At 39.2% G+C, this 23,366-nt stretch overlaps 1 protein-coding gene across 1 annotated transcript in view; it reads left to right on the forward strand.

Annotated features, from left to right (window-relative positions):
* cemip2 (cell migration inducing hyaluronidase 2) overlaps positions 1 to 23,366 on the forward strand; it is a 45,421-nt gene that overhangs the window by 1,855 nt on the left and 20,200 nt on the right. The window contains exons 2-9 of the mRNA XM_088993642.1: positions 4,086 to 4,456; positions 6,690 to 6,830; positions 7,995 to 8,562; positions 13,737 to 13,906; positions 14,824 to 15,015; positions 17,999 to 18,168; positions 20,181 to 20,393; positions 22,840 to 23,045. Of these exons, the coding sequence (XP_088849768.1) occupies positions 4,120 to 4,456; positions 6,690 to 6,830; positions 7,995 to 8,562; positions 13,737 to 13,906; positions 14,824 to 15,015; positions 17,999 to 18,168; positions 20,181 to 20,393; positions 22,840 to 23,045 (1,997 nt within the window). The 5' untranslated portion in view covers positions 4,086 to 4,119. The remainder of the gene's footprint in view (positions 1 to 4,085; positions 4,457 to 6,689; positions 6,831 to 7,994; positions 8,563 to 13,736; positions 13,907 to 14,823; positions 15,016 to 17,998; positions 18,169 to 20,180; positions 20,394 to 22,839; positions 23,046 to 23,366) is intronic.

Consider the following 23,366-nt stretch of genomic DNA (forward strand, 5'->3'; position numbering starts at 1 on the left):
GTAAAAAAAAATGGAAATGATTGGTGTTGGTCTATTTTATTTTATTTTTTAAATACAGTGATACCTCAGCTTACGAACGCTTTAGCTCATGAACATTTCGCCTTACGAACATTAAATTCGTGAACATTTAGTCTTGGCGGACGAACCAAAACATACAGTGCCACGGTGCCTGGCGCACTAGTTTTCGGCGGATGAACGCCGAACCACACGATCGAACAGCGCCACGGTGGCTGGCGGACTAATTTTTGTCACCCTTTTTTTTTAAAAGTGCAGATGTGGTTTGTTATCGAGTGGAGTACATTTGCTATTATTGGATTGGATTTGCCTTTATTAGTCTCACAGTGGACAAATTTACATTTCACAGCAGCAAAGTGATGAAAGGAATGAAATTAGAAAAAAGAAATACATGAGCTGCTGGAAAGGCAGCCACTCTCGCGGCGCCGTCTTGAAGTCAAAAGAACAACAAAAAAAAACTAAATAACCATTAATATGACAACACAAAGACAACATGACAAAACAAAGACACTTGCTGTACCCTCTTTGTGATGACATGAAGCAGGTCTAGATGAAAGAGGAGAGGATCAAAGCGTCTTTCCACCAGTGGATCAGGGACATCGTGGTGGAACGTGCACGTCGACTACAAGCTAAATGTTGAAAGCAAACACGCAGCTGGGACCAAAAAAGATCCCACTACAGGGAAGTGTTAAAATGAAGAGGACACAAAAGAAAATTACGGTCGATCAGAAGAAGGAGATCATCGAAAAACACGAACGAGGTGTGCATTTGTGTGACTTAGCGTCCATGTACCAGTATGTACCAGTCGACCAAAGCTACGTGTGCCTAAGGGTGTTTCTGTGTTGTCTAAGCAACGATCTCAGGCAATAGAAGAGATTGAAAAACTTCTATTGATTTGGATTAACGAAAAGCAGCTAGCAGGGGACAGTGTGAGTGAAGGTATTATCGGTGAGAAAGCACGGCAACTTTACTCTGATATCATCAAGAGGCTACTACATCAACGGCCAATCATAAAGGTAAATAAAATGAGTTTATTATACAGTACAGTTTATTTCTTTAATTACATGACAATATCACATTTATTATACATAAAATAAGGTATATTTTGTGTAGTTTTAAGGCTTATTTAGGAGAAAATTATGTTTAATGGGGACCTGGAAACGGATTATTCTCATTTTTAATGGTTTCTTATGGGAAGTAAATGTTTTGCAGACGAACTTTTCACCTTACACACACTTACTGGGAACCAATTAAGTTCGTGAGATGAGGTATCACAGTACAACAAAAAACTCCCTTTTGTACAGGGTGTGTAGACTTTTTCTATCCACCGGCTGGTTGAACGACATCTTAAATGAAGTTAGTGACGATGTGACCATACCTGACTGCAGTACAAGCGTCTTTGGTTCAGAGTCAGCGTTTTGATTCCCATTTTTTTTGCCGACGTTCTGTTCATTCAAGTTTGGGAGGTGATGTCACTTGAATTTTTTTGCCGTGGGCCTTTTTTATTTTTGTTTCTGCAACATCATCATCATCTCTGCTTCTGTTTGTGTGTGCAGGTGTGTGACTCTCCGCTTAATATGTCAATGTGTTTGCTAACATGCGTGTGAACGTGGTCCACTTTGTGCTACTTTAAAGCAATGACGGGCCGTGCACGTCATCTCTAGGTCTTCAGTCGTGCTATGTCTGAATCAATCCACCGCTACGAGTGTGGTGTGATTCATTACACGTCCACTAGAGGGTGCCGTTAGCAAGGAAATAACTTGTGACTTGAAGAAACTTAAGAAATACTGACATTAAACTGTTCGAAATGTTACTATAGATGTGTAGATTCATGATAACCAAATACAAGTGCGATATTATTTGCTATTTTTACTAGCTTCGGAGCTGTCCAAACTTTCTTAACTCATTCACTGCCAGATGATGTGCAAAAGTGTGTGCACTCCAGTGCCAGAGTATTTTTTTGTCATTGTCACTTGAATTCCAAGACCCACAGAATATTGTGATTTAGGACGACAGTAAAGTCTCGTTATATCGATATCGGTTATATCAATAGTACTGCTTATTACGATACTATTTATATGAACGCAAGGAGAAAATTTACATGCCGCAGGATCGGATATATCGATAGTCTGGTTATATCGATATTTTTTCTGACTCCCGAGAATATCGATATAACGAGACTGTCTCGTACATAAAAATTCAATGGACCGTATGAAACCTTAGACTCTCTTCTTTCATCATAAAGAAATAGTTAATTCCTAAGTTATATGAGTCTGGAGTTATCTGAGCTTGAAATGGGGGCACCTGTACAAAAGGGAGGGAAAAACATTGCCAGGGGTTTGACCAGCGCTTTTCTTTTATTAATACAAAACCTGAACAAATTCGGAAATGGCGCTCCATGTCATGCTTTTCAATTCCTGAATAAATTCGGAAATGGTTGTGAATGAGTTAATTTTTTTGAATGGAAATGACATTTTTACACACTTAAGATCTGGTCAGAAGAGGTCTGACCAGCGGTTTATCGGCACCCCCTCTTCCACACAAGAAAAACCAAAACCCGAAAAAAATCGGAAATGGCAGCGAATGAGTTAACCATGGGCCACATTTGGCCCTCAGGCCGAACTTTGTACATCCCTGATGTAAGCCATCATAAGCACATTCATACATAAGCTATTATAGCCATGGCTAACTGCCCAAGAACTGTCGATAGACAGGCTTTTTCTTTTTTCTTTGGCTATTCAACGATTTTCTTTGATAATAAGTAAAAGAACTCCTTTTAAAATGTTTAATTGCTTCAGCTCATGGCGCAAGATGACTTGCATAACACTTATAACCGCAATCTGTGTCACCACAAAAGAAATGGTACTCTGTCATAAACCGATGATAGCCGCCTAACAGTCTTGATTCACTCTTTACAGTGATACCTTGGCTTACGAACTTAATTGGTTCCCAGATAGTGTGTAAGGTGAAAAGTGTGTATCCCAAAAATTAATTTCCCATAGGAAACCATTAAAATGAGAATAATCCGTTCCCAGGTCCCCATAAAACATAATGTTCTACTTTCTAAGCCTTAAAACTACACAAAATATACATTATTTTACGTATAATAAATGTGCTATGGCATGATAGTGAAAGAAATAAACTGTACTATACAATAAAGTCGATTTATTTACCCTTGTGATGGTCGTTTATGGCTTGATGGAATGGAGTGGCCGGTTTCATCAGCATTAAACACTTAATGAGGAACATAGCCTTCGTCTTTCACCATCTTGAGGAATGATCCCTCGTAGGTGCTTTCTCTGCGATAATTTTACCTAGTTCCTCATCAATTGTGTTCTGTTTAGCTGGGTTGATAGCTTTTTGCAAGTGTACAGATGACTTGTGCCGGTTATGTGTGGAGCCTGATTGATGGGATATTTTAACCTTGCAGTCTATACTCTGCTTTTGAACTATCAAAGTTGAAACGAGTCCAAATGTCACTGTTTCCTATCCATGTTCTCATTCTCTCTCTGTCGTCTGCCTGTCTCTTTAATGTTTAACGGCCTCACTCTCTTTCTGTCTCTCTCTGTAACCCCCACCCCCTCACTGCTGCATTCTTGACCAATCACGTGGCTTTAACCGAAGACTGGGGGCGGGGAATAGAGGACAAAAACAGTCAGCTGCCATTTTGTTGTTAGGAGCTCGTTCGCGAACGACACATCACTCATTGTATGTCCCAAAAAAAGTTTGTATGCCAAGGTAAAATGTTCATAAATTTCGTAAACCGGAAAGTTCGTAAGCCAAGGAGTTCGTAAACCGAGGTATCACTGTACCACAAAAAATACATTTCCATCCGATGGGTTCATTCAGTTCACACGCAAAAAAAAAAAAAAACACTCAAATTAAGCGTTCACGCAAACCCGATTCCAAAAACATTCCATATTTTTCTTCTCTTTGCCACCCCCCCCCCCCCCCAAAAAAAAAAATATTTCCAACGACGTGACTCATTCGTTACAACATGGCAGTGTTGAATGACAATTGTTTGCGTGAACCTCCTCCCCACCACGCTCTGTGTATTTGTTTCCTTTCAGATAACTGCAAGCGTTAGCCGACGACGTAACGACCATGCCGACAAATGATGGTCCCAACCGCTTCCCGGTTTTTGCCGCTCCCCCCAAAGGCAATCACCAGCGCTCGCCGGGTTACGTCCCCGGTCGGGTGGCTCCGCTCCGCTCGCCCCCGCCGGCTAAAGCGGCGCCGCCGCCGCCGCCCATCAAACCTCATGGCGTGCCGACGCAGCGACAAGCCAACCTCAGTTTGTCGGAGGAGAGCCAGCGTCGGGAGCGGGCTCAGAGTCTCCAGCTGAGAAAGAACACGCTCATCTGTTTCGGGGTGTCCATGGGAGTTTTCTTCCTCAGCCTCATACTCATTTTGAGTCTCACCAGTGGGGATATTTTAGATGGTAAGCCTTATGGATCCTTTAAAAATGCAGTTTTTGACCAAGTAAACATGACCAACATGAACTTATTCACTGCCAGCCGATGCGTAAAAAATGTGTCCACTCAGGTGCCAGGGTTTTTGTCATTGTCACTTGAATTTTGGACCTATAGAATATTGAGTTTTAAGACTACATAAACATTCAATTCAGCGTTAAAAACCTTAGAATCTCTTCTTTCATCAGGCAAAAAGAGTTAATTTCTAATTTATTTGGGTCTGAAGTTATCTAAGCTTGAAATTGTGCCGGTTGTCCACAATACAGTTGTATCTCAAATCATACTTGTCCATTGAGGTGAATGAAAAAGACAATTATCCGTTCCGGCCTCGTACAAAACACTCATGATTCATATTTTTTTTTAATTAAAAAATTAAATAGGACTCTTTGGTATTGTAGTTAACTCATTCACTGATAGACGATGTGCAAAAAATGTGTCCACTCAGGTGCCAGGGTTTTTGTCATTGTCACTCGAATTTTGGACCTATAGAATATTGAGTTTTAAGACTACATAAACCTTCAATTCAGCGTTAAAAACCTTAGAATCTCTTCTTTCATCAGGCAAAAAGAGTTAATTTCTAATTTATTTGGGTCTGAAGTTATCTAAGCTTGAAATTGTGCCGGTTGTCCAAAATACAGTTGTATCTCAGATCATATTTGTCCATTGAGGTGAATGAAAAAGACAATTATCCGTTCCGGCCTCGCACAAAACACTCATGATTCATATTTTTTTTAATTAAAACATTAAATAGGACTCTTTGGTATTGTAGTTAACTCATTCACTGATAGACGATGTGCAAAAAATGTGTCCACTCAGGTGCCAGGGTTTTTGTCATTGTCACTCGAATTTTGGACCTATAGAATATTGAGTTACATATTGAGCTACATAAACCTTCAATTTAGCGTTAAAAACCTTAGACTCTCTTCTTTCATCAGGCAAAAAGAGTTAATTTCTAATTCATTTGGGTCTGAAGTTATCTAAGCTTGAAATTGTGCCGGTTGTCCAAAATACAGTTGTATCTCAGATCATATTTGTCCATTGAGGTGAATGAAAAAGACAATTATCCGTTCCGGCCTCGTACAAAACACTCATGATTCATATTTTTTTTAATTAAAAAATTAAATAGGACTCTTTGGTATTGTAGTTAACTCATTCACTGATAGACGATGTGCAAAAAATGTGTCCACTCAGGTGCCAGGGTTTTTGTCATTGTCACTCGAATTTTGGACCTATAGAATATTGAGTTTTAGGACGACATAAACCTTCAATTCAGCGTTAAAAACCTTAGACTCTCTTCTTTCATCAGGCAAAAAGAGTTAATTCCTAATTTATTTGGGTCTGAAGTTATCTAAGCTTGAAATTGTGCCGGTTGTCCACAATACAGTTGTATCTCAGATCATATTTGTCCATTGAGGTGAATGAAAAAGACAATTATCCGTTCCGGCCTCGCACAAAACACTCATGATTCATATTTTTTTTCATTAAAAAAATAAATAGGACTCTTTGGTATTGTAGTTAACTCATTCACTGATAGACGATGTGCAAAAAATGTGTCCACTCAGGTGCCAGGGTTTTTGTCATTGTCACTTGAATTTTGGACCTATAGAATATTGAGTTTTAAGACTACATAAACCTTCAATTCAGCGTTAAAAACCTTAGAATCTCTTCTTTCATCAGGCAAAAAGAGTTAATTTCTAATTCATTTGGGTCTGAAGTTATCTAAGCTTGAAATTGTGCCGGTTGTCCAAAATACAGTTGTATCTCAGATCATATTTGTCCATTGAGGTGAATGAAAAAGACAATTATCCGTTCCGGCCTCGCACAAAACACTCATGATTCATATTTTTTTTAATTAAAAAATTAAATAGGACTCTTTGGTATTGTAGTTAACTCATTTATTGGTAGACGATGTGCAAAAAAATGTGTCCACTCCAGTGCCAGGGTTTTTGTCACTTTCACTCAAATTGCAGGACCCAGAGAATATTGATGTGCAAATGGAACTGTATAGTGCCACTTAGCATTTTTTTTTGCTGATGATACTAGTGCAGCGTGTTCGACCGGAAACAAATTCCTTGTGTGTTCTACATACTTGGCAATAAAGATGATTCTGATTCTGATTCATCAATTCGTTGTGTGCTCTATATGTAATATGTGGAAGGGAGGACACATTCTAATGGCTACTTTACCCTGAATCCTTTTCAGAGAATTGTCCGGATCACAACCCGTCCCTGAGTAACTGGAACCCGGGCCACCAGCCAGACAAGGCCATTGTTGTGAGGAAGGGAGATTTCTTTCGATTGGAGTCTCCTGCTACTTTCCGTTCACTCACCATCCAATCAGGAGGTAAGAAACCTACGGGGAAGCTAACCTCAGATGTTGAGCAACGTTTTTGTACACACTTTCAATGATCATATTTTCCGGACTATGAATGACATATTTTAAAACCTTTTCCAAATATAAAATGCACCAGATTATAAGGCACATGGTAGGTTTTTAGTTAATGTAAAATATAGCTATATGCCGTGGAATCTTTGCAAAATATGCTCAGTAGAAGTCATTTGAAGTGATTTTACAAATTATGGACACAACTTGTCCGGGGGCGTTGGTTGTCCTTCAAAGGACAACCGCTGGAGAATCAAAACAATGTCTTCAGATTCGGAGAATATGCTTTCTTGTTACACATCCAGTTATGAATATGATAAATAGTTCTGAAGAGGAAAGCATACATGTTTGCATTTGATTAAAGAATGTATTCTGTGCCATTATGAGGCAACATTGAGGGGAAATGTCTCATCGAAAAAGAGGCACAAAATGGCGACCTCCTGTGGCCACCTCCGTTTCCACAGGCTGATAAATTCCTTATATGGAGCTTGGACGCCCTCTTCTGGCGGCTTTTGGGTGCAACACGAGGTCCCCAGACCAAACAAGTACAGCAAAATACATTGACGTAATGGAAGGGCCGCTACAATGCGTCTTTTTTTCGGTCAGGGGCGTTCCTTTCGTAACGTCACATACGGACTCGTCACCAACTCAAAAACAAGACTTCCGGGAATATTCAGCGCGAGTCTTAAAGCGTAAGATATAACTATATGCGGTGGAATCTTATTAAAATACGTTCAGTAGAAGTCATTTCACGTGATTTTACAAATTATGGACACAACTTGTCCGGAGGCGTCGGTTGTCCATTAAATATATTTAAGATTTTTTTTCCCTGGCCTCGTTTATAACGCGCACCCAAACTTCGAGTTCTTTTTTCGGTAGAAAATTTTGCGCGTTATACTCGAATTAATACATTATTTTTTCTTTTGTCACTTCAAAATGGCGCCGCTAGAGTGGCTGCCTTTACAGCAACTCCTGTATTTTGTTTTTCTACTTCTTCCTTTGCTTTCCTCTTACTTTCACCGCTTTCCTGCTGTGAAATGTAAATTTCTCCACTGCGAGACTAATAAAGGCGAATCCAATCCAATTTCGGTGAACTCAAGACTCCAACTTTCCGTTTGTTCCCAGGTCGGGTCGTGTTTGCAGACGATGCTGTCGGCTCCAAAAACATAACCTTGAGAACGGGACATATCCTGATTGAAAATGGCGCAGCCCTTCACATCGGTGCGGCGAAATGTCGCTACCGTTCCCACGCAGCCATCGCGCTAACGGGGCGTTCCGACAGCAAGGACGTCCCTGAAATACCCGATCTTGGCCGCAAGTTCATCGCAGTCATGAGCGGCGGAACGTTGGAGCTTCACGGCACAGAACGAGTCTCCTGGTCTCTATTGACCAAAAGCGTACCTGCCTCCGGCTTGACCACGGGGGGTGACACTTTCCAGCGCAACTTTAGCCGAGGCATCAACCTGCGTGTGGTCGATCAGGACACTGCCGACATCTTACTCAGGGAACGTTACGACACCCACGAATCCCGTAATGACAGTCGCCGGCTCACCCAGCTGCTGCGGACTTTGCCGGCGGGCCGCATTGTCACGCTGGCTGTGGGAGACTCGGCCGTCAAAAGTCTTCTGGAGGAAACGAAGAAGGCCATTGAGGAGACGCTTGGAAGCAGATACGTTTATGATCTCAAATACAGGTGGGTGGGGGGGGGGGCGTGCTGGGTTTGTACTGAATTTACTATGGGATTAAAAACATTCAATAAATCAATAACTGAATAAAAAATAACTGAATAAATAAATAAATAAATAAATAAATAAATAAATAAATAAATAACTACACAAATACAATGCAATAAAATACAATAAAATTAAATACAATAAAATACACTATGTAGAAGATAAATATGAAGCCATTCAGTGGCAGACTACTATCATATGCGTCGTTAGGAGGATTTTCTTTCCCTCTCTGTCCCTTCAAAATAAAATAAAATGCAATAAAAGAAAATACAGTAAAGTCTCGTTATATCGATATCGGATATATCGCACGGAGAAAATTACATGCAAACAGGGTCGGATATATCGATAGTCCCGGTTTATATCGATATTTTTTCGGACTCCCTTGAATATCGATATAACGAGACTTTACTGTATAACAAAATAAAATAAAATACAATAAAACAAAATATAATAAAATAAAATAAAATACAGTACAATAAAATAAAAAAAAACACAATAAAAATAATACAATAACACAAGAATCCAAACTAATGCGCGGAAAATCCTACTGGACCCTCCGCACCCTGCCCACCACCTTTTCCAGCTACTCCTCTCAGGCAGGCGCTACCGATCCTGGCGCACCAAATCCAGCAGACATTTAAACAGCTTCTTCCCCCAAGCCATTAACTCTTTGAACTCTTTCAACAGTAGCCAAAATGGAACTGTATAGTGCCACTTAGCAATTTTTTGATGATGATACTAGTGCAGCGTGTTCTACCGGAAACAAATTCCTTGTGTGTTCTACATACTTGGCAATAATTTGTTCGTTGGTCTTTTGAGTGTGTCAGGCTACTATCTTACGTGACATTTGGATGATTGTTTTTTTTCTGTCAGTCCCTTCAGAATAAAATAAAATACAATAAACAATAAAATTAAATATTAAATACAATAAATTTAAAGGACAACCGACGTCTGCGGACAAGTTGTGTCCATAATTTGTGAAATGGCTTCAAATGACTTCTACTGAGCGTATTTTAATAAGATTCCACCGCATATAGCTATATTTTACGTTTTAAGACTCGCTCTGAATATTCAGGAAGTCTTGTTTTAGAGTTGGTGACGAGTCCGTACGTGACGTCACGAAACGACCACCCCCTGACCGAAAAAAGACACATTGTAGCAGTCCTTCCATCACGTCAATGTATTTTGCTATACATGTTTGGTCTGAGAACCGTGTTGCACCCAAAAGCCGCCAGAAGAGGGCATCCAAGCTCCATGTAAGGAATTTATCAGCCTGTGGGAGCGGAGGCGGCCACTGGAGGTCGCCATTTTGTGCCTCTTTTTTTGGGTGAGAGATTTTCCCCCAATGTTGCCTCAAAATGGCACATATAATTCTTTAATCGATTGCAAACATGTTTTGCATTTGACTAAAAATATCATACTGCGTGTTTTGGGTATTTTGGATGCTATAAAACGTTTTTCTGATGTCAGTTAAAAAACAAAAAAGTGACGTTGGTTGTCCTTTAAATACAATAAAATAAAAAATATAATTAGAAGAAATACAATAAAATAAAGAGAAGGAAAATATTGGAAAATGCAATGAAATACAATAAATAAAATACAACCAAATAAAATACAATAACATAAAAAAAAACGAATGAACTAATTAAATTGAATAAAATACAACAAAATAAAGAGAAGATTTTGTTTGTTTGTTGGTCTTCTCTTGTTTCTATTTATAATTGTATTTTATTTATTGCATTCTATTTGTGATTGTATTTTATTTATTATAGTACCTATGCTTGTCTGTGACTGTAAAGTGTCCTTGACAGCTTTGAAAGGCGCTTAAAATGTAATTTATTATTATTATTATTATTATTATTATTATTATTATTATTATTATTATTTATTATTATGTGTGTTATATGCGTCATTAGGAGTATTTATTTCTATCGGTCCCTTCAATACAATACAACACATATTGATTTATATAATAATATAGCGTTTTAACAGCAGCTAACTTCATTTCAGACTCCATTTTTTTTAATGTTGAAACATTCTTCTTTTGACACCTTACTACGTAAACAACTGCTCTGTTGGGCTTTATTGTTTGGAATACTGTACAGTAATGCTCCTATGTGGAATTCTACTCTTCAAAATTTCCATGGCATTTCTCATCCTGTTTTCTCAAAATTTCCGCTCTCGGCAAGGAAAGGGAAGCACACGCCTGATATCAAGGTTAAACTCGTAAAGTCTGCATGATTTGTACAAAAAAAAAAGCTCATCAGTAAATATAGTGTCTCTTACTCTCTTCCCTATCCCTAAAGAACAAAAAATGTTGACGTAAATACTCAAATTGCTCGATTGGGATTGGGACGAGCACATAATGTTTCTTTCAGTGTGAGTCTCGCCATACTCTAGAAATATTTGGAGCCATCCCGGCCTGCTCGGTGGCCTCTTGGCGGACGAGTCAAACGCTAAACCAGATTCTCCTGTGTCACATTTCAACCCATGGTCTCGAGCCAACATAGGGGTCTTCGTGGAAATCCACTGAAATACACATCACACCGCTTCAAAATGGTTAAAATGATACATGTGTGTGTTTGTGGACACCCAGAAACTGCTTATTGCTCATTTTCTAATCTTTTAGCATTTATCGAAGGGATTTAACCGCCGCTCCCTGTGGATTTGACAGATAGGAACTCTCTCCAGCTGACGTATATTAAACAGCTTGCGGTTCAAAGTCTCACTCAAGTTAAGAAATCTTTCAGGATTTCAATTCATAGATCCGAACGGGACAATGGAACACTTATATAAATAGCTTGGGACTGTCACGGCAACACAAGCTATCCATTTTGTGGAGCTGCGTTCTTTAAATAATAACAATAATAATACATTTCATTTATAAGCGCCTTTCAAAACTCTCTCGGTCACTTTACAGTCACAGGATAAGTCTTTTTGTGGGTGAGCAGCGGCAGCAACACGCGCCAGCGTGTACTCAACCCGGAATAACTCAAGTAGAAAAGCTAGTTAGCTAACTGATAGCTAGCTAGATAGCCAGCTAGCTAATAGGTAGCTATCGAGATAACCAACTAGCTAGAATGCCACCTTGCTAATAGATAGCTACCTAGATAGCCAGCTAGCTAATAGGTAGCTAGCTAGATAACAGCTAGCTAATAGGTAGCTAGCTAGATAACAGATATCTTATAGGTAGCTGGTTAGATAGCCAGCTAGCTAATAAGTAGCTATCTAGATAGCCAGCTAGTTAATAGGTAGCTATCTATCTAATAATAATAATAATAATAATAATAATAATAATAATAATAATAATACATTTTATTTCAATCGCCTTTCAAAGCTCTCAAGGACAGTTTACAGTCACAGGCAAGCATAGATACAATAATAAATACAATTCTAAATAGATTGTAAAACAAGAGAAAGCTGCACAGAGAATGAAATTTTAAATAGGTGGGTTTTGAGATGGGATTTGAAGGTGGGATGAGAATCGATGTTATGAATGTACCTTGGAAGTGAGTTCCAGAGTTTGGGGTCAGAGCGGATGGAAGCTCTGTCCCCCATCGTGCTGAGACAGGCAGGGGGGCTCCACAAGGGTGGAGGGGAGGAATTTAGTCATATATGGGAAGATAGCCAGCAAGCAAAACCTTAGTGTGTCATGACTTTAGGGTCATTTCAACAAAATAATTTCATTCTGCTTCGTATTTCAAAATAAAACTGCTGAGAAAAAAAATGGAGGCTAGAAAATAACCCCAACATCTTTTTGGAAACCAAAGTCGACTGTCCTTCAGTAGGCCTTTTTGTATTTAATGTTTTTGTCTCCCGGGAGAGTACTGCTCACTTTCACACACCCAAGCAATAATGAGGTCGTTTAAAGGCTGTGAAGATCACCCGATGGCTGAGGCCGAAGGGAAAAGTGTGCCATTTGCACTCTCCCTCGTACTTCCTGCTTGTGCTTTTATCACTATTTGCAAACAGTGTGGCGAGGTGAAAGGTTGTTCCCAAACCCCCCACCGGGAAGCTCTCCAATTGACAGTACAGTGTGGTACCCCCGACAGTTCCGGTTTCTGTGCATATTGGATGCACTGTACCACTTTCATCCTCATAAATAAATCAATAAACAATTATAATACATTTTATTGATAAGTGCCTTTCAAAGCTCTCAAGGACACTTTACAATCACGAAACAGGCACATGAATAAAACCACAGATAAAATTCTAAATAAGTGTAAGAGTGTAATAACCGGAGATAAAATTACATATATAATGCGATTTTAAATAGGTGGGTTTTGAGATGGGATTTAATGAATACATAGTGTTATTTTACCAACATATACCGCTTTTTTTTCCATGTCAAGCTTTGAAAGAATCAAAATCTGCCTGGATTAATTCATAAACAATCCTCCAAAGGCATAGTTGATGACATCCTTGAGAGTTTTGAAAGGTGCTTAGAAATTAAATGGATTATTATTATTATTATTATTGCAATCGATTAAGAAAAGTCCTTCCGTATCAATTCGAGCCGTCTGGACTCTAATGTAGCGCCCATAAAATGCACAAATGACGCACAAGCTCCGTTGGAAATGGGCTGATTTGTCCGCTGGGAATTTGTGTCAATTTACACCTTCTTTTTGTGTGTTACCGCAATTGGCTGCGACACACAACGATTCACCATCACGTTATTTACGTACTTTTTTCCTTCTAATTTCGCCATCAACACTGTGTTTTCAGATGAAAAAAAGTACCCAAAATGCATTGTGTGTCGCTTTCTTGGTCAGGGGCGTTCCCTCCGTGACGTCACGTATGGGATCGTCATTAACTCGAAAACAAGACTTCCTGAATATTAAGCGTGAGCCCTAAAACGTAAAAAATAGCTATATGCGGTGGAATCTTTGTAAAATGTTTTAAGTCATTTTACAAATTATGGACACAACCTGTCCGCAGGCATCGGTTGGTCTTTTTTGTATATTTTGTATGCAACATATAGGACTTTGCTAACATTCCCCAAATCAGTTCCCGGTTCTTTTGCGGTTGACATTTTCGTATGTCATATTTTCTGACGTCACACGTGATGACAGTTTTTATCAGCTCCTAATTTTTAGACTAAAACCATTTTTCCTCCTCGACCGGATCGCTGCAGGCAAGCATGGGCTTTGGTCTCCGTGGTGGGCGGCGGTAACGCGTCATGCTCGGAGGACGTCAGGGAACACGAAAACCACGACACTGGAGGGAGAGCTGTGGCAAGGCGGAACTTCACCACCGTCAACGGCGTGCGTTTCTCCGTCTCTGCTTATAGCGAGTGGAAGAACGGTGAGAATGGTATATTTGTGTCGAACCGTAGCTTTTTTTTCAAAGAGAATATCGTCGCTATACTGTGAATTGTTTTTCAGATATTAAAGAATGCGCGAAATTATTTGATTATTATTAATTCTTTATTTATCATCTCTATTTATCATCATCAATTACAGTAAAGTCTCGTTATATCGATATCGGATATATCGATAGTTCCGGTTATATCGATACTATTTCTATGCACGCATGGAGAAAATTACATGCAAACAGGGTCGGATATATCGATAGTCCCGGTTATATCGATATTTTTTCGGACTCCCTTGAATAACGATATAACGAGACTTTACTGTATTTGAAGGAGATGAATAAAAAATGAAAAATATATATCCCTATCCCTGTCAGATGACCGACTGAGATTAAGCCTTTTGTGACCGTATCGTTATGACAAATACGAGACTTTGAAATCACCTAACGTTACCTTTGAGAGCTTTATTCAAAGCGACTGTACAAATCCACACCTGGTTAAACATTAATTTCCTTTCTCCTTTTATTGTGATGTAACCCGAAAAAAATGTTGCATAATAAATCACCCGTCATTCCATTTTCGAAATTGAAAGTTTATTATTTTCCGTTCCTAGATAAAAAGGTTTCTTCAGCCATCATCTGTACTTCTTTGAAGGTGTCGGACGTTTCGCTTCTTATCCAAGATGCTTCGTCAGCGAACTAAAGTACTACTGGTAGTTTCGGCCCTATATATATCCCTACCTATAGGGCCGAAACTACCAGTAAGACTTTAGTTCACTGACGAAGCATGTTGGATAAGAAGCGAAACGTCCGACACCTTCAAAGAAGTACACATGACGGCTGAAGAAACCTTTTCATCGATGGACCACTCCTGTACGACTGAGAGCTTACACAGACGTTTCCTTTCTTAGGCTTCCCAATCTCGGGCTTTCAAGTAGATGCGGTGGACCAAGTGGTGCTAAACCTCCAGGATGAGGTTCAGGAGACCTGGCATCCCGGCAATAAGATTGTTATTGCCAGTACGGATTATTCCATGCATCAAGCTGAAGAGTTTACTCTTCTACCGTGCCCTCATTGCACCAGCACGCAAGTCCGACTACAAGGTGAGGTGGCGTACTTTTATCAAACCTAAAACATCATTCGGAATACAGTGACAGTGAGCTTACAAATTTAATTGCTGCCCAGAAAGTGTGTGTAAGGTGAAAAGTGTGTATTCCAAACATTAATTTCCCATAGGAAACCATTAAAATGAGAATAATCCGTTCCCAGGTCCCAGTAACACAGAATTTTCTACTAAATAAGCATTAAAACTACACAAAATATACCTTATTTTATGTATAATAAATGTGCTATGGGATTGTAATTAAAGAAATAAACGGTACTGTAGAATAAAGTCGTTTTATTTACCTTTGTGATGGTCATTGATGGCTTGATGGAATGGATAGCTTTTTGCGTAATGTGTCTCAAGGAGCTCTGGGTTGTACATCTTGGAAGTTGTGATATTGCAACAGATACAGGCAGACACACTATAAACTTCATTAATAGCTGGTTACCTTGCTTGTCTACTCTTCAAATTGTATAGATGGCTTGTGCGGGTTATTTGTGGAGCCTGATTGATGGGATATTTTAACCTTGCAGTCTACACTCTGCCTTTGAACTATCAAAGTTGAAACGAGTCCAAATTTTACTGTGTTTTCTATCCGTGTTCTCACCTTTTCACTTTTTTTTTCACTTTTGTTTTTTTTTTGTTTCAAGCTCTGTCGTCTGCCTTTCCTGTTCATGTGCAGCTCTGTGTTTCTGTAACCCCTCCCCCCCGCTCACTGCTGCGCGTGTCCCCTCCCTCCACTACCACGGATCTTGACCAATCCCATGCGGCTTTAACCGAAGACTGTCACTGCGGAATAGAGGAAAAAAAAAGTTGGCTGCCATTTCCAGCTCCTCGTTCACTTCGGAAATCCAGCTCCAAGAACCGGCTCGTTAGCGAACGACACATGACTCATTGTGGCGCTCCCTGTGTTTCCCGAAAAATAGTTTGTATGCCAAGATTATATTGTCGCGAATTTAACGTTCGTAAGGCGAAAACTTCGTTAGATAAAGCCTTCGTAAGCCGAGGTATCACTGTATTGTTTAAATTTGGCATTATCCTCTGAAATATATTTTTTTAACCTCACCCTAATGTACTGACTCAAACGTCACTGTGCATATTTTTCATCTTTCCATTGTCGGCAATGACCAACTCCCTTCCTGCAGAAAGGGATGTGATAAAGCGGGAGGTCTTGACTTTTGAGTCGCTGTCAAAACCAGGCAGCTGCTCTGCATTGTCATTGCCAAAAGCGCCCCTAGGACGCAAGCACTGATTTGTTTTTAGAAGTGTCTCACCGAGTTCTCTTCCAACTGTATATTATCATAGTGGACAGTGTTGAGGTGCGCCTGGCGCTAAGCATATTTTTTTTAGTGGGAAGAAAATATTTAACTGAACACTTTGCGATACTCCCATTTTATTTGGTTAGTACCATGGATCATCCAAATTTCAACGCAGCATGTTATGTGTTACCAGATGGTTTTCTGTAATTTCTTCTTTTGGGTAACACTTTAAAGTGAAGCAGTTTTCTCCTGGCTTAACTCATTCACTGCCAGACAATGTGTAAAAATATGTCCACTCCAGTGCCGGGGTTTTTGTCATTTTCACTCAAATTGCAGGACACACAGAATATTGAGTTTTTGCACTACATAAACATTCAATTTAGCGTACGGAACCTTAGACTCTTCTTTCTTTCATCAGAAAAAAAGTTAATTCCTAAGTTACATGGTTCTAGCGTTATCTGAGCTTGAAATGGGGGCAGCTGTACAAAATGCAGTGCAATTCATACATATGGATTTATTCACGCTTTAACAACAGCTGAAGATGTAAGAAAGCGCTAACGTTGACAAAAAGCAAATGCTGCCCCCTCGTGGAAGGGAAAAACATTGCCAGAGGTCTGACAAGCACTTTATCGACACCCTCCCGCAAGAAAACCCAAAACCGGATCAAATTCGGGTATGGTACTCCACGTCATGCTTTTGGATAAGATTTACCATGTATTAGTGTCGCAGTGGAGAAATGTACATTTCTCAGCTGCAAAGTTATGAAATGAAGAGGAAAGGAAAGAAAGAAGTAGAAAAAAATATTTCAATTCACGAATAAATTCAGGAATGGCAGTGAATGAGTTAAAAGCGCCTCCCCAAAAAATAATTCTCATTTCATGCCTTGAAGTAACATTTCAATGTTTTTAACTAAGGATGGGCGAGTGCTAATAGCACATTTCGGGGGAGTACATATGGATATATAATAATAATACTAACAATAATAATAATAATAATAATAATAATAATAATAATACTAATAATAGTAATACATTTCATTTATATTACTTCCGGGTTGAGTGAACGCTGGCGCGTGTGGCTGCTGCTGCTCACGCGCAGAAAAAAATATTCTGTGACTGTAAAGTGTCCTTGAGAGTTTTCAAAGACGCTTATAAATGAAATTTATTATTATTATTATTATTATTATTATTATTATTATTATTATATTATTATTATAAGCGGCTTTCAAATCTCTCAAGGTCACTTTACAGTCACAGGATAAGTTTTTCTGTGGGTGAGCAGTGGCAGCCACACGCGCCAGCCTTCACTCAACCCGGAAGTAACTCATATAGAATAGTAAGACAAATAGATAGAAAGCTAGCTAGCAAGCCAATAGATAGATAGCCAGCCAGCCAGCCTGATAGCTACGGTATGACAGAAAAGACAAATATAATAGTCTTAGCACAATATTTCTTACTAATGGCTACATAAACAAAAGTCAAAGGAACAAAAAAAACTAAATAAATAACAAATAATATGACAACACAAAGACACAAAGTCATTCATTCTTCAGCACTTGATAAGTACTCCACCGGTGGGAGAATCAGAGGTGAACGATTCCGATCACGAGTCAACACATTTGCCAATACATTCCTTCTGGACCCGTCACATTCTGATAGCGCGTCTCCTCTTGTGCCATTTCGCCAAATCCTCCCATGCTGATTGCATGCGTGCGCTGCGTAGGGAAGCCTCTCTACACCCACGTTGGTGAGATCATCGATGGAATCGACATGCGGGCTGAGGTGGCGCTGCTCTCCAGGAACATTCTTATCTATGGAGAAATGGAAAATTCCTGCTATGGAAACAACTTGTGTCAGTTCTACAACCATGACACCTTCGGGGGCCACATCAAGGTTTGTAACGTGATAGCGCAAACTGAGCTGTGGTTTTCTGTATGCCTTATATTGACATGACTATGTGAAACTCATCAATGTTCAGTTTTAGCCCCTGATGCTAATTTGGGTCATTATTCATTTTCTATGCTTCTATCTTTTTTTCTTTACTCTGTCACGGCCATTTATCCTTCTTCTTCCCACGTCCTCTTTCGATTACCCTTCTGTCAACTCCATCTGGATATATACAATATGCAGCCTCCCCATCTTAACACATTTACTGCCAGACGATGTGCAAAAATGTGTCCGCTTCAGTGCCAGGGTTTTTGTCATTGTCACTCGAATTCCAGGACCCACAGAATATTGAGTTTTAGGACTACATAAACATTCAATGAAGTGTTAGAAACAGTAGATTCTCTTCTTTCATTAGAAAAAAAGAGTTAATTCCTAAATTATATGGGTCTGGAGTTATATGATCTTGAAATGAAGACAGATATGCAATACATACATATTGGTTTATATAGAATGAAATGGATTCTTATTCTTATTCTTATTCTTATTGTTAGTATTATTATTATTATTATTTGCCTACTATTTGCTATCTATTAGCTATCTGTCTAGCTATTTTCTAGCTAGCTAGCTAGCTATTCACTATCTAGCTGACTGGCTATCTAGCTAGGTATCTGTTGGCTATTTATTAGCTAGTTAGCTAGCTTTCTATGTATTTGAGTTACTTCCGGGTTGAGTGAACGCTGGCGCATGTTGCTGACGCTGCTCACCCACAGAAAAACACATCCTGTGACTGTAAAGTGACCATGAGAGTTTTGAAACGTGCTTAGAAATGAAATTGATTATTATTATTATTATTAATAATAATAATAATAATAATAATAATAATATTATTAGCTAGCTAGCTATTTGCTATCTATTAGCTATCTGTCTAGCTATTTCCTATCTAGCCAGCTATCTATTCACTATCTAACTGATTGGCTATCTAGCTAGGTATCTGTTGGCTATTTATTAGCTAGTTAGCTAGCTTTCTATGTATTTGAGTTACTTCCGGGTTGAGTGAACGCTGGCGCATGTTGCTGACGCTGCTCACCCACAGAAAAACACATCCTGTGACTGTAAAGTGACCATGAGAGTTTTGAAACGTGCTTAGAAATGAAATTTATTATTATTATTATTATTATTATTATTATTATTATTATTATTAGCATTAGCTAGCTATTTGCTATCTATTAGCTATCTGTCTAGCTATTTCCTATCTAGCCAGCTATCTATTCACTATCTAAGTAACTGGCTATCTAGCTAGGTATCTGTTGGTTATCTATTATCTAGCTAGCTAGCTTTCTATCTATTTGAGTTACTTCCTGGTTGAGTGAACGCTGGCGCGTGGCTCCCGCAGCTCACCCACAGAAAAACACATCCTGTGACCTTGAGAGTTTTGAAAGGCACTTAGAAATGAAATTGATTATTATTATAGCGCTTTAACAACAGCTGAAGCTAGAACAAAGCACTAACATGGAAAAAGGGTAAATGCTTCCCCCTTGTTGAAAATAACAAAAAACATTGCCACAGGCCATGGCTAGCGCTTTATCTGCACCCAAGCATGAAAAAACAAAACCCGAACAAATTCGGGAATGGTGTCATATATTCAATTCCAGAATAAATTTGTGAATGGCAGTGAATGAGTTAATGTCTCCAATGTTCTGTCTGAGCTTTTACGCATGCATGTCTGACTGTAGCCAAAGGAAAGATCGGGGATTTTGTGCGAATGATTAGAGGCATGGAAAATTGGAGGGAATATTGGTCCTCACCTTATGCACCTGCGTTCCTAGGAGTACTTTAAATATTTATCAAGCTGACAACCTTTGAGGAACACTGTAAAGTGAAAATTATGTATACTTCATTCTTAAATACGTGTGGTTGATGCTTTGGCTCTCAGTGTAATAATAATAGTCAGCCTTCACAGAGCCAAAATGGTCTATTTTCCTAATCCACTATCGAATTCTCTCCCCACATTGTGTCAGATCTTTGGAAACTTTTCCTCGGTGCATCTGTCTTACGTGGAGCTGAAGAACATGGGCCAGCAGAGGGAGAGCAGTCGCTACCCGATCCATTTCCACATGTGTGGCGACGTAGACCAGAAGGGAGGCTACTGGGAGCCTACCTATGTTGACGGCCTCTCCATTCACCACTCCTTCTCCCGTTGTCTCACCATCCATGCCACCAACGGTTTGCTGGTTAGTAGTTTGCAGTAACGGGCCGTGCATGTTACTCCTACGCCTTCAGTCGTGCTATGCCTGAATCAGTCAGCTGCGAGTGTGGTGTGATATTACTACACGTCCACTAGAAGTTGTCGTTCGCCTTTTGAATTGGAGAAACTTTAGAAATACTGTCTAAACTGTTTGAATTTTTACTATGATCGTTTGAATTCATGAGAACCTCATAAAATTGCAATATTATTTGCTATTTTTTGCTTGCTTAGGAGCTCCCCAACCTTAACGAAGTCCATGTATTCTTGAAAAGTCCGTCTTGAAAATGACTTTAACAGTAAATCTCCAACCAAATCCATTTTGGGTTGGCAAAACCGCTATTAAATCAACGGAACAATATATTTGCTTATGTAGCTCATTACCAATACAGTGTGCTAGCTCTGGCCAGTATGCTCTTCTACTGACCAGCCAATCATGTGACTAGCCAATCAAAGTATGCGAAAACTCTTGACGTTTCCAGCGCCTTCCTACAGGCCTTGGGTTGCCAACTCGAACTCTGATTAATTAAAGCAACAGTTTCATCGACATTGATTTTTATGCTACAAGGCCTGCAGAACTGATTGTGAAGGCAACAATGGCTGAAATGTGGTTGGTTAAATACTTAAATACGAAAACACACATCTGGAAGCTTGTGATTCAGATATTTTTAGGCCAGCAGAGAAGGCCTTGCAGGCCCTGACGGCTCACCACTGGTAGTTTGGTATAAAAATTATGGATGACGTGTCTATGTTGACTCCTCATCAGTTTCAACCTCCATATTTGAATGACATTGTTCCTCTCATTTTCTTCTTTGGTCTTCCAAAATCCGTCCTGTTTCTGTCTAAATATGTTTCTTGAACATAACCATGCCCTAGAACAGTATTTTCTACTTTCTTGTGCGGCCTAATTTGATCGTATCAGATTTGTACAAAATCCAAAACAATAATTCCCATAGGGAAGAATAGAAATCCACTTAATCCGTTCCAGATACCTAAAAATATTGACCAAAATAAATACATTTTTGAGAATATCTATCTTAGATGGCATGGGGCTCAACTGGCTGTGTCGAGGCCATGGGTTGGAATCTGGCCATGGCTTTCCTGTGAGCATTTCACATGTTAAGTGTTTGAAAGCAGTTGTCGACAATATCACCGTTGTGACGTCAATGGCTAATCATCTCCCTAGACTTTTGTCCTTGAGGATTTTTTTCACGGTCATCGTTTTTCTCTCAGCATCAAGGAAATGGAAAGTACAACGTTGTTTTGTACACAAAATGCCAAGATGACCTCTACCCATCCTTCCTGTCAACGCTACGCCACTAGCAAATGCCAGCCAATTTCCCCTCAGCGCTAATCAGTAAACCCTTTTGTGGGAAAGCCACCGTCATCCGTGACGGTTTCCCAGCAAAAGAGGAAGACAGACACTCTTAGTAATGTGCTAAAACGCCCCGATGGGAACCTCAAACAAGATTATTGTAGATAATGACTTCCTGAAAAGACAGGAACCCTAAAACTGAGCATTTTTCATCTGCCACCTGGCTTCTGATGGACTACAGAAAAGAGGCGCATTACAGGATTTGGTTTAAAAAAATGTTAGATAGTTGTTGACATGTTTACTCAAATGTCAAAGGGCCTCCGCATATGATCTATAGCACTTAGGATGCAATCTATTATGTGATTGAAAAGTATTATTCTTTTGATTTTAAGGACTTTATGGAAAATTGATTGTTGACTATTGTATTTTCCGGTGTATACGGTGCACCCAACACCCACAACAGGTCTCACAACTACTTTCAGCAGCCACCGACAGCCGCCATCAAAGAAGTCGGGCGTAACTTTAGCGCCTTATATTTTATAACGTTTTGTATATTATATTTGGAAAACTGTTTTCATTTATTGGGGGTGTGCCTTGTAATCAGGTGCGCCTTATATATGGAAAAAGTTTGAAAATACACCATTCATTGGGGATCGCCTTTTACAGCGGAAAATAGGGCAATTGGTTTAAAAACACTAATCTGCTGCAGGCATCCAAAGAACTGCTGAAACGGGATTGATACTGATTTTATAATTCTCTATATATTTTTTGGTTTTCCAGGATTTCCCTGTAAATTAACCTAATATTAGCATTTAAATAATATTGTTATGTATTTATTTACACATTACTTTTTGCATTATTTGTGCATGTATTTATACGCCCACTGCACCACCCATTTATTTATGTATTTATTTATGTATTTATGTATTTATTTATTTATGTATTCATTTGTGTGTGTATTTATTTACCCACTGCACTGCCTATTTATTTGTTTATATGTCGAGCAATTACTTAATTAAATTATTAATTTTGAATTCCTTTGAGTATGAAGTACGGATAATGGATGGATGAGTATGAATTGGCCATACCAAAAATAATGTTTTGTGTCTCCTTTGACCAGGTGAAGAACACGGTGGGCTACGACACCCTGGGCCACTGCTTCTTCCTGGAAGACGGCATCGAGCAGCGGAACACTTTCTACCGCAATTTAGGCCTACTGACTCGACCTGGCACTCTGCTTCCGACTGACCGCAATGAGACCCTTTGCCTCAGCATTAAGGACAAAGTCTACAAGGGCTACACTCCATCTCCGAGCACAGAGTGCAAGTAAGAAAATATTACTCAAAATAATCAACATCAAATCCAGGAGATAATTGGATTGCATTAGATTAGCCTTTATTAGTCTCGCACTGGAGACATTTACATTTCACAGCAGCAAAGTTAGGAAAGGAAGGAAAGAAGTAGAAAAACAAAATACAGGAGATACTGGAAAGGCAGCCACTCTCGCGGCGCCATCTTGAAGTCAAAAAAACCTTTTGACACACATTCACGCACACACACACAGTATATACCGTATATACACATATATACGGTATACAGTATATACACATATATATATATATACCGTATATACACATATACATATAT

This window comes from Hippocampus bargibanti, linkage group LG04, assembly GCF_051943395.1.
Source record: "Hippocampus bargibanti isolate YZ-2025 linkage group LG04, ASM5194339v1, whole genome shotgun sequence".
Lineage (NCBI taxonomy): Eukaryota > Metazoa > Chordata > Actinopteri > Syngnathiformes > Syngnathidae > Hippocampus > Hippocampus bargibanti.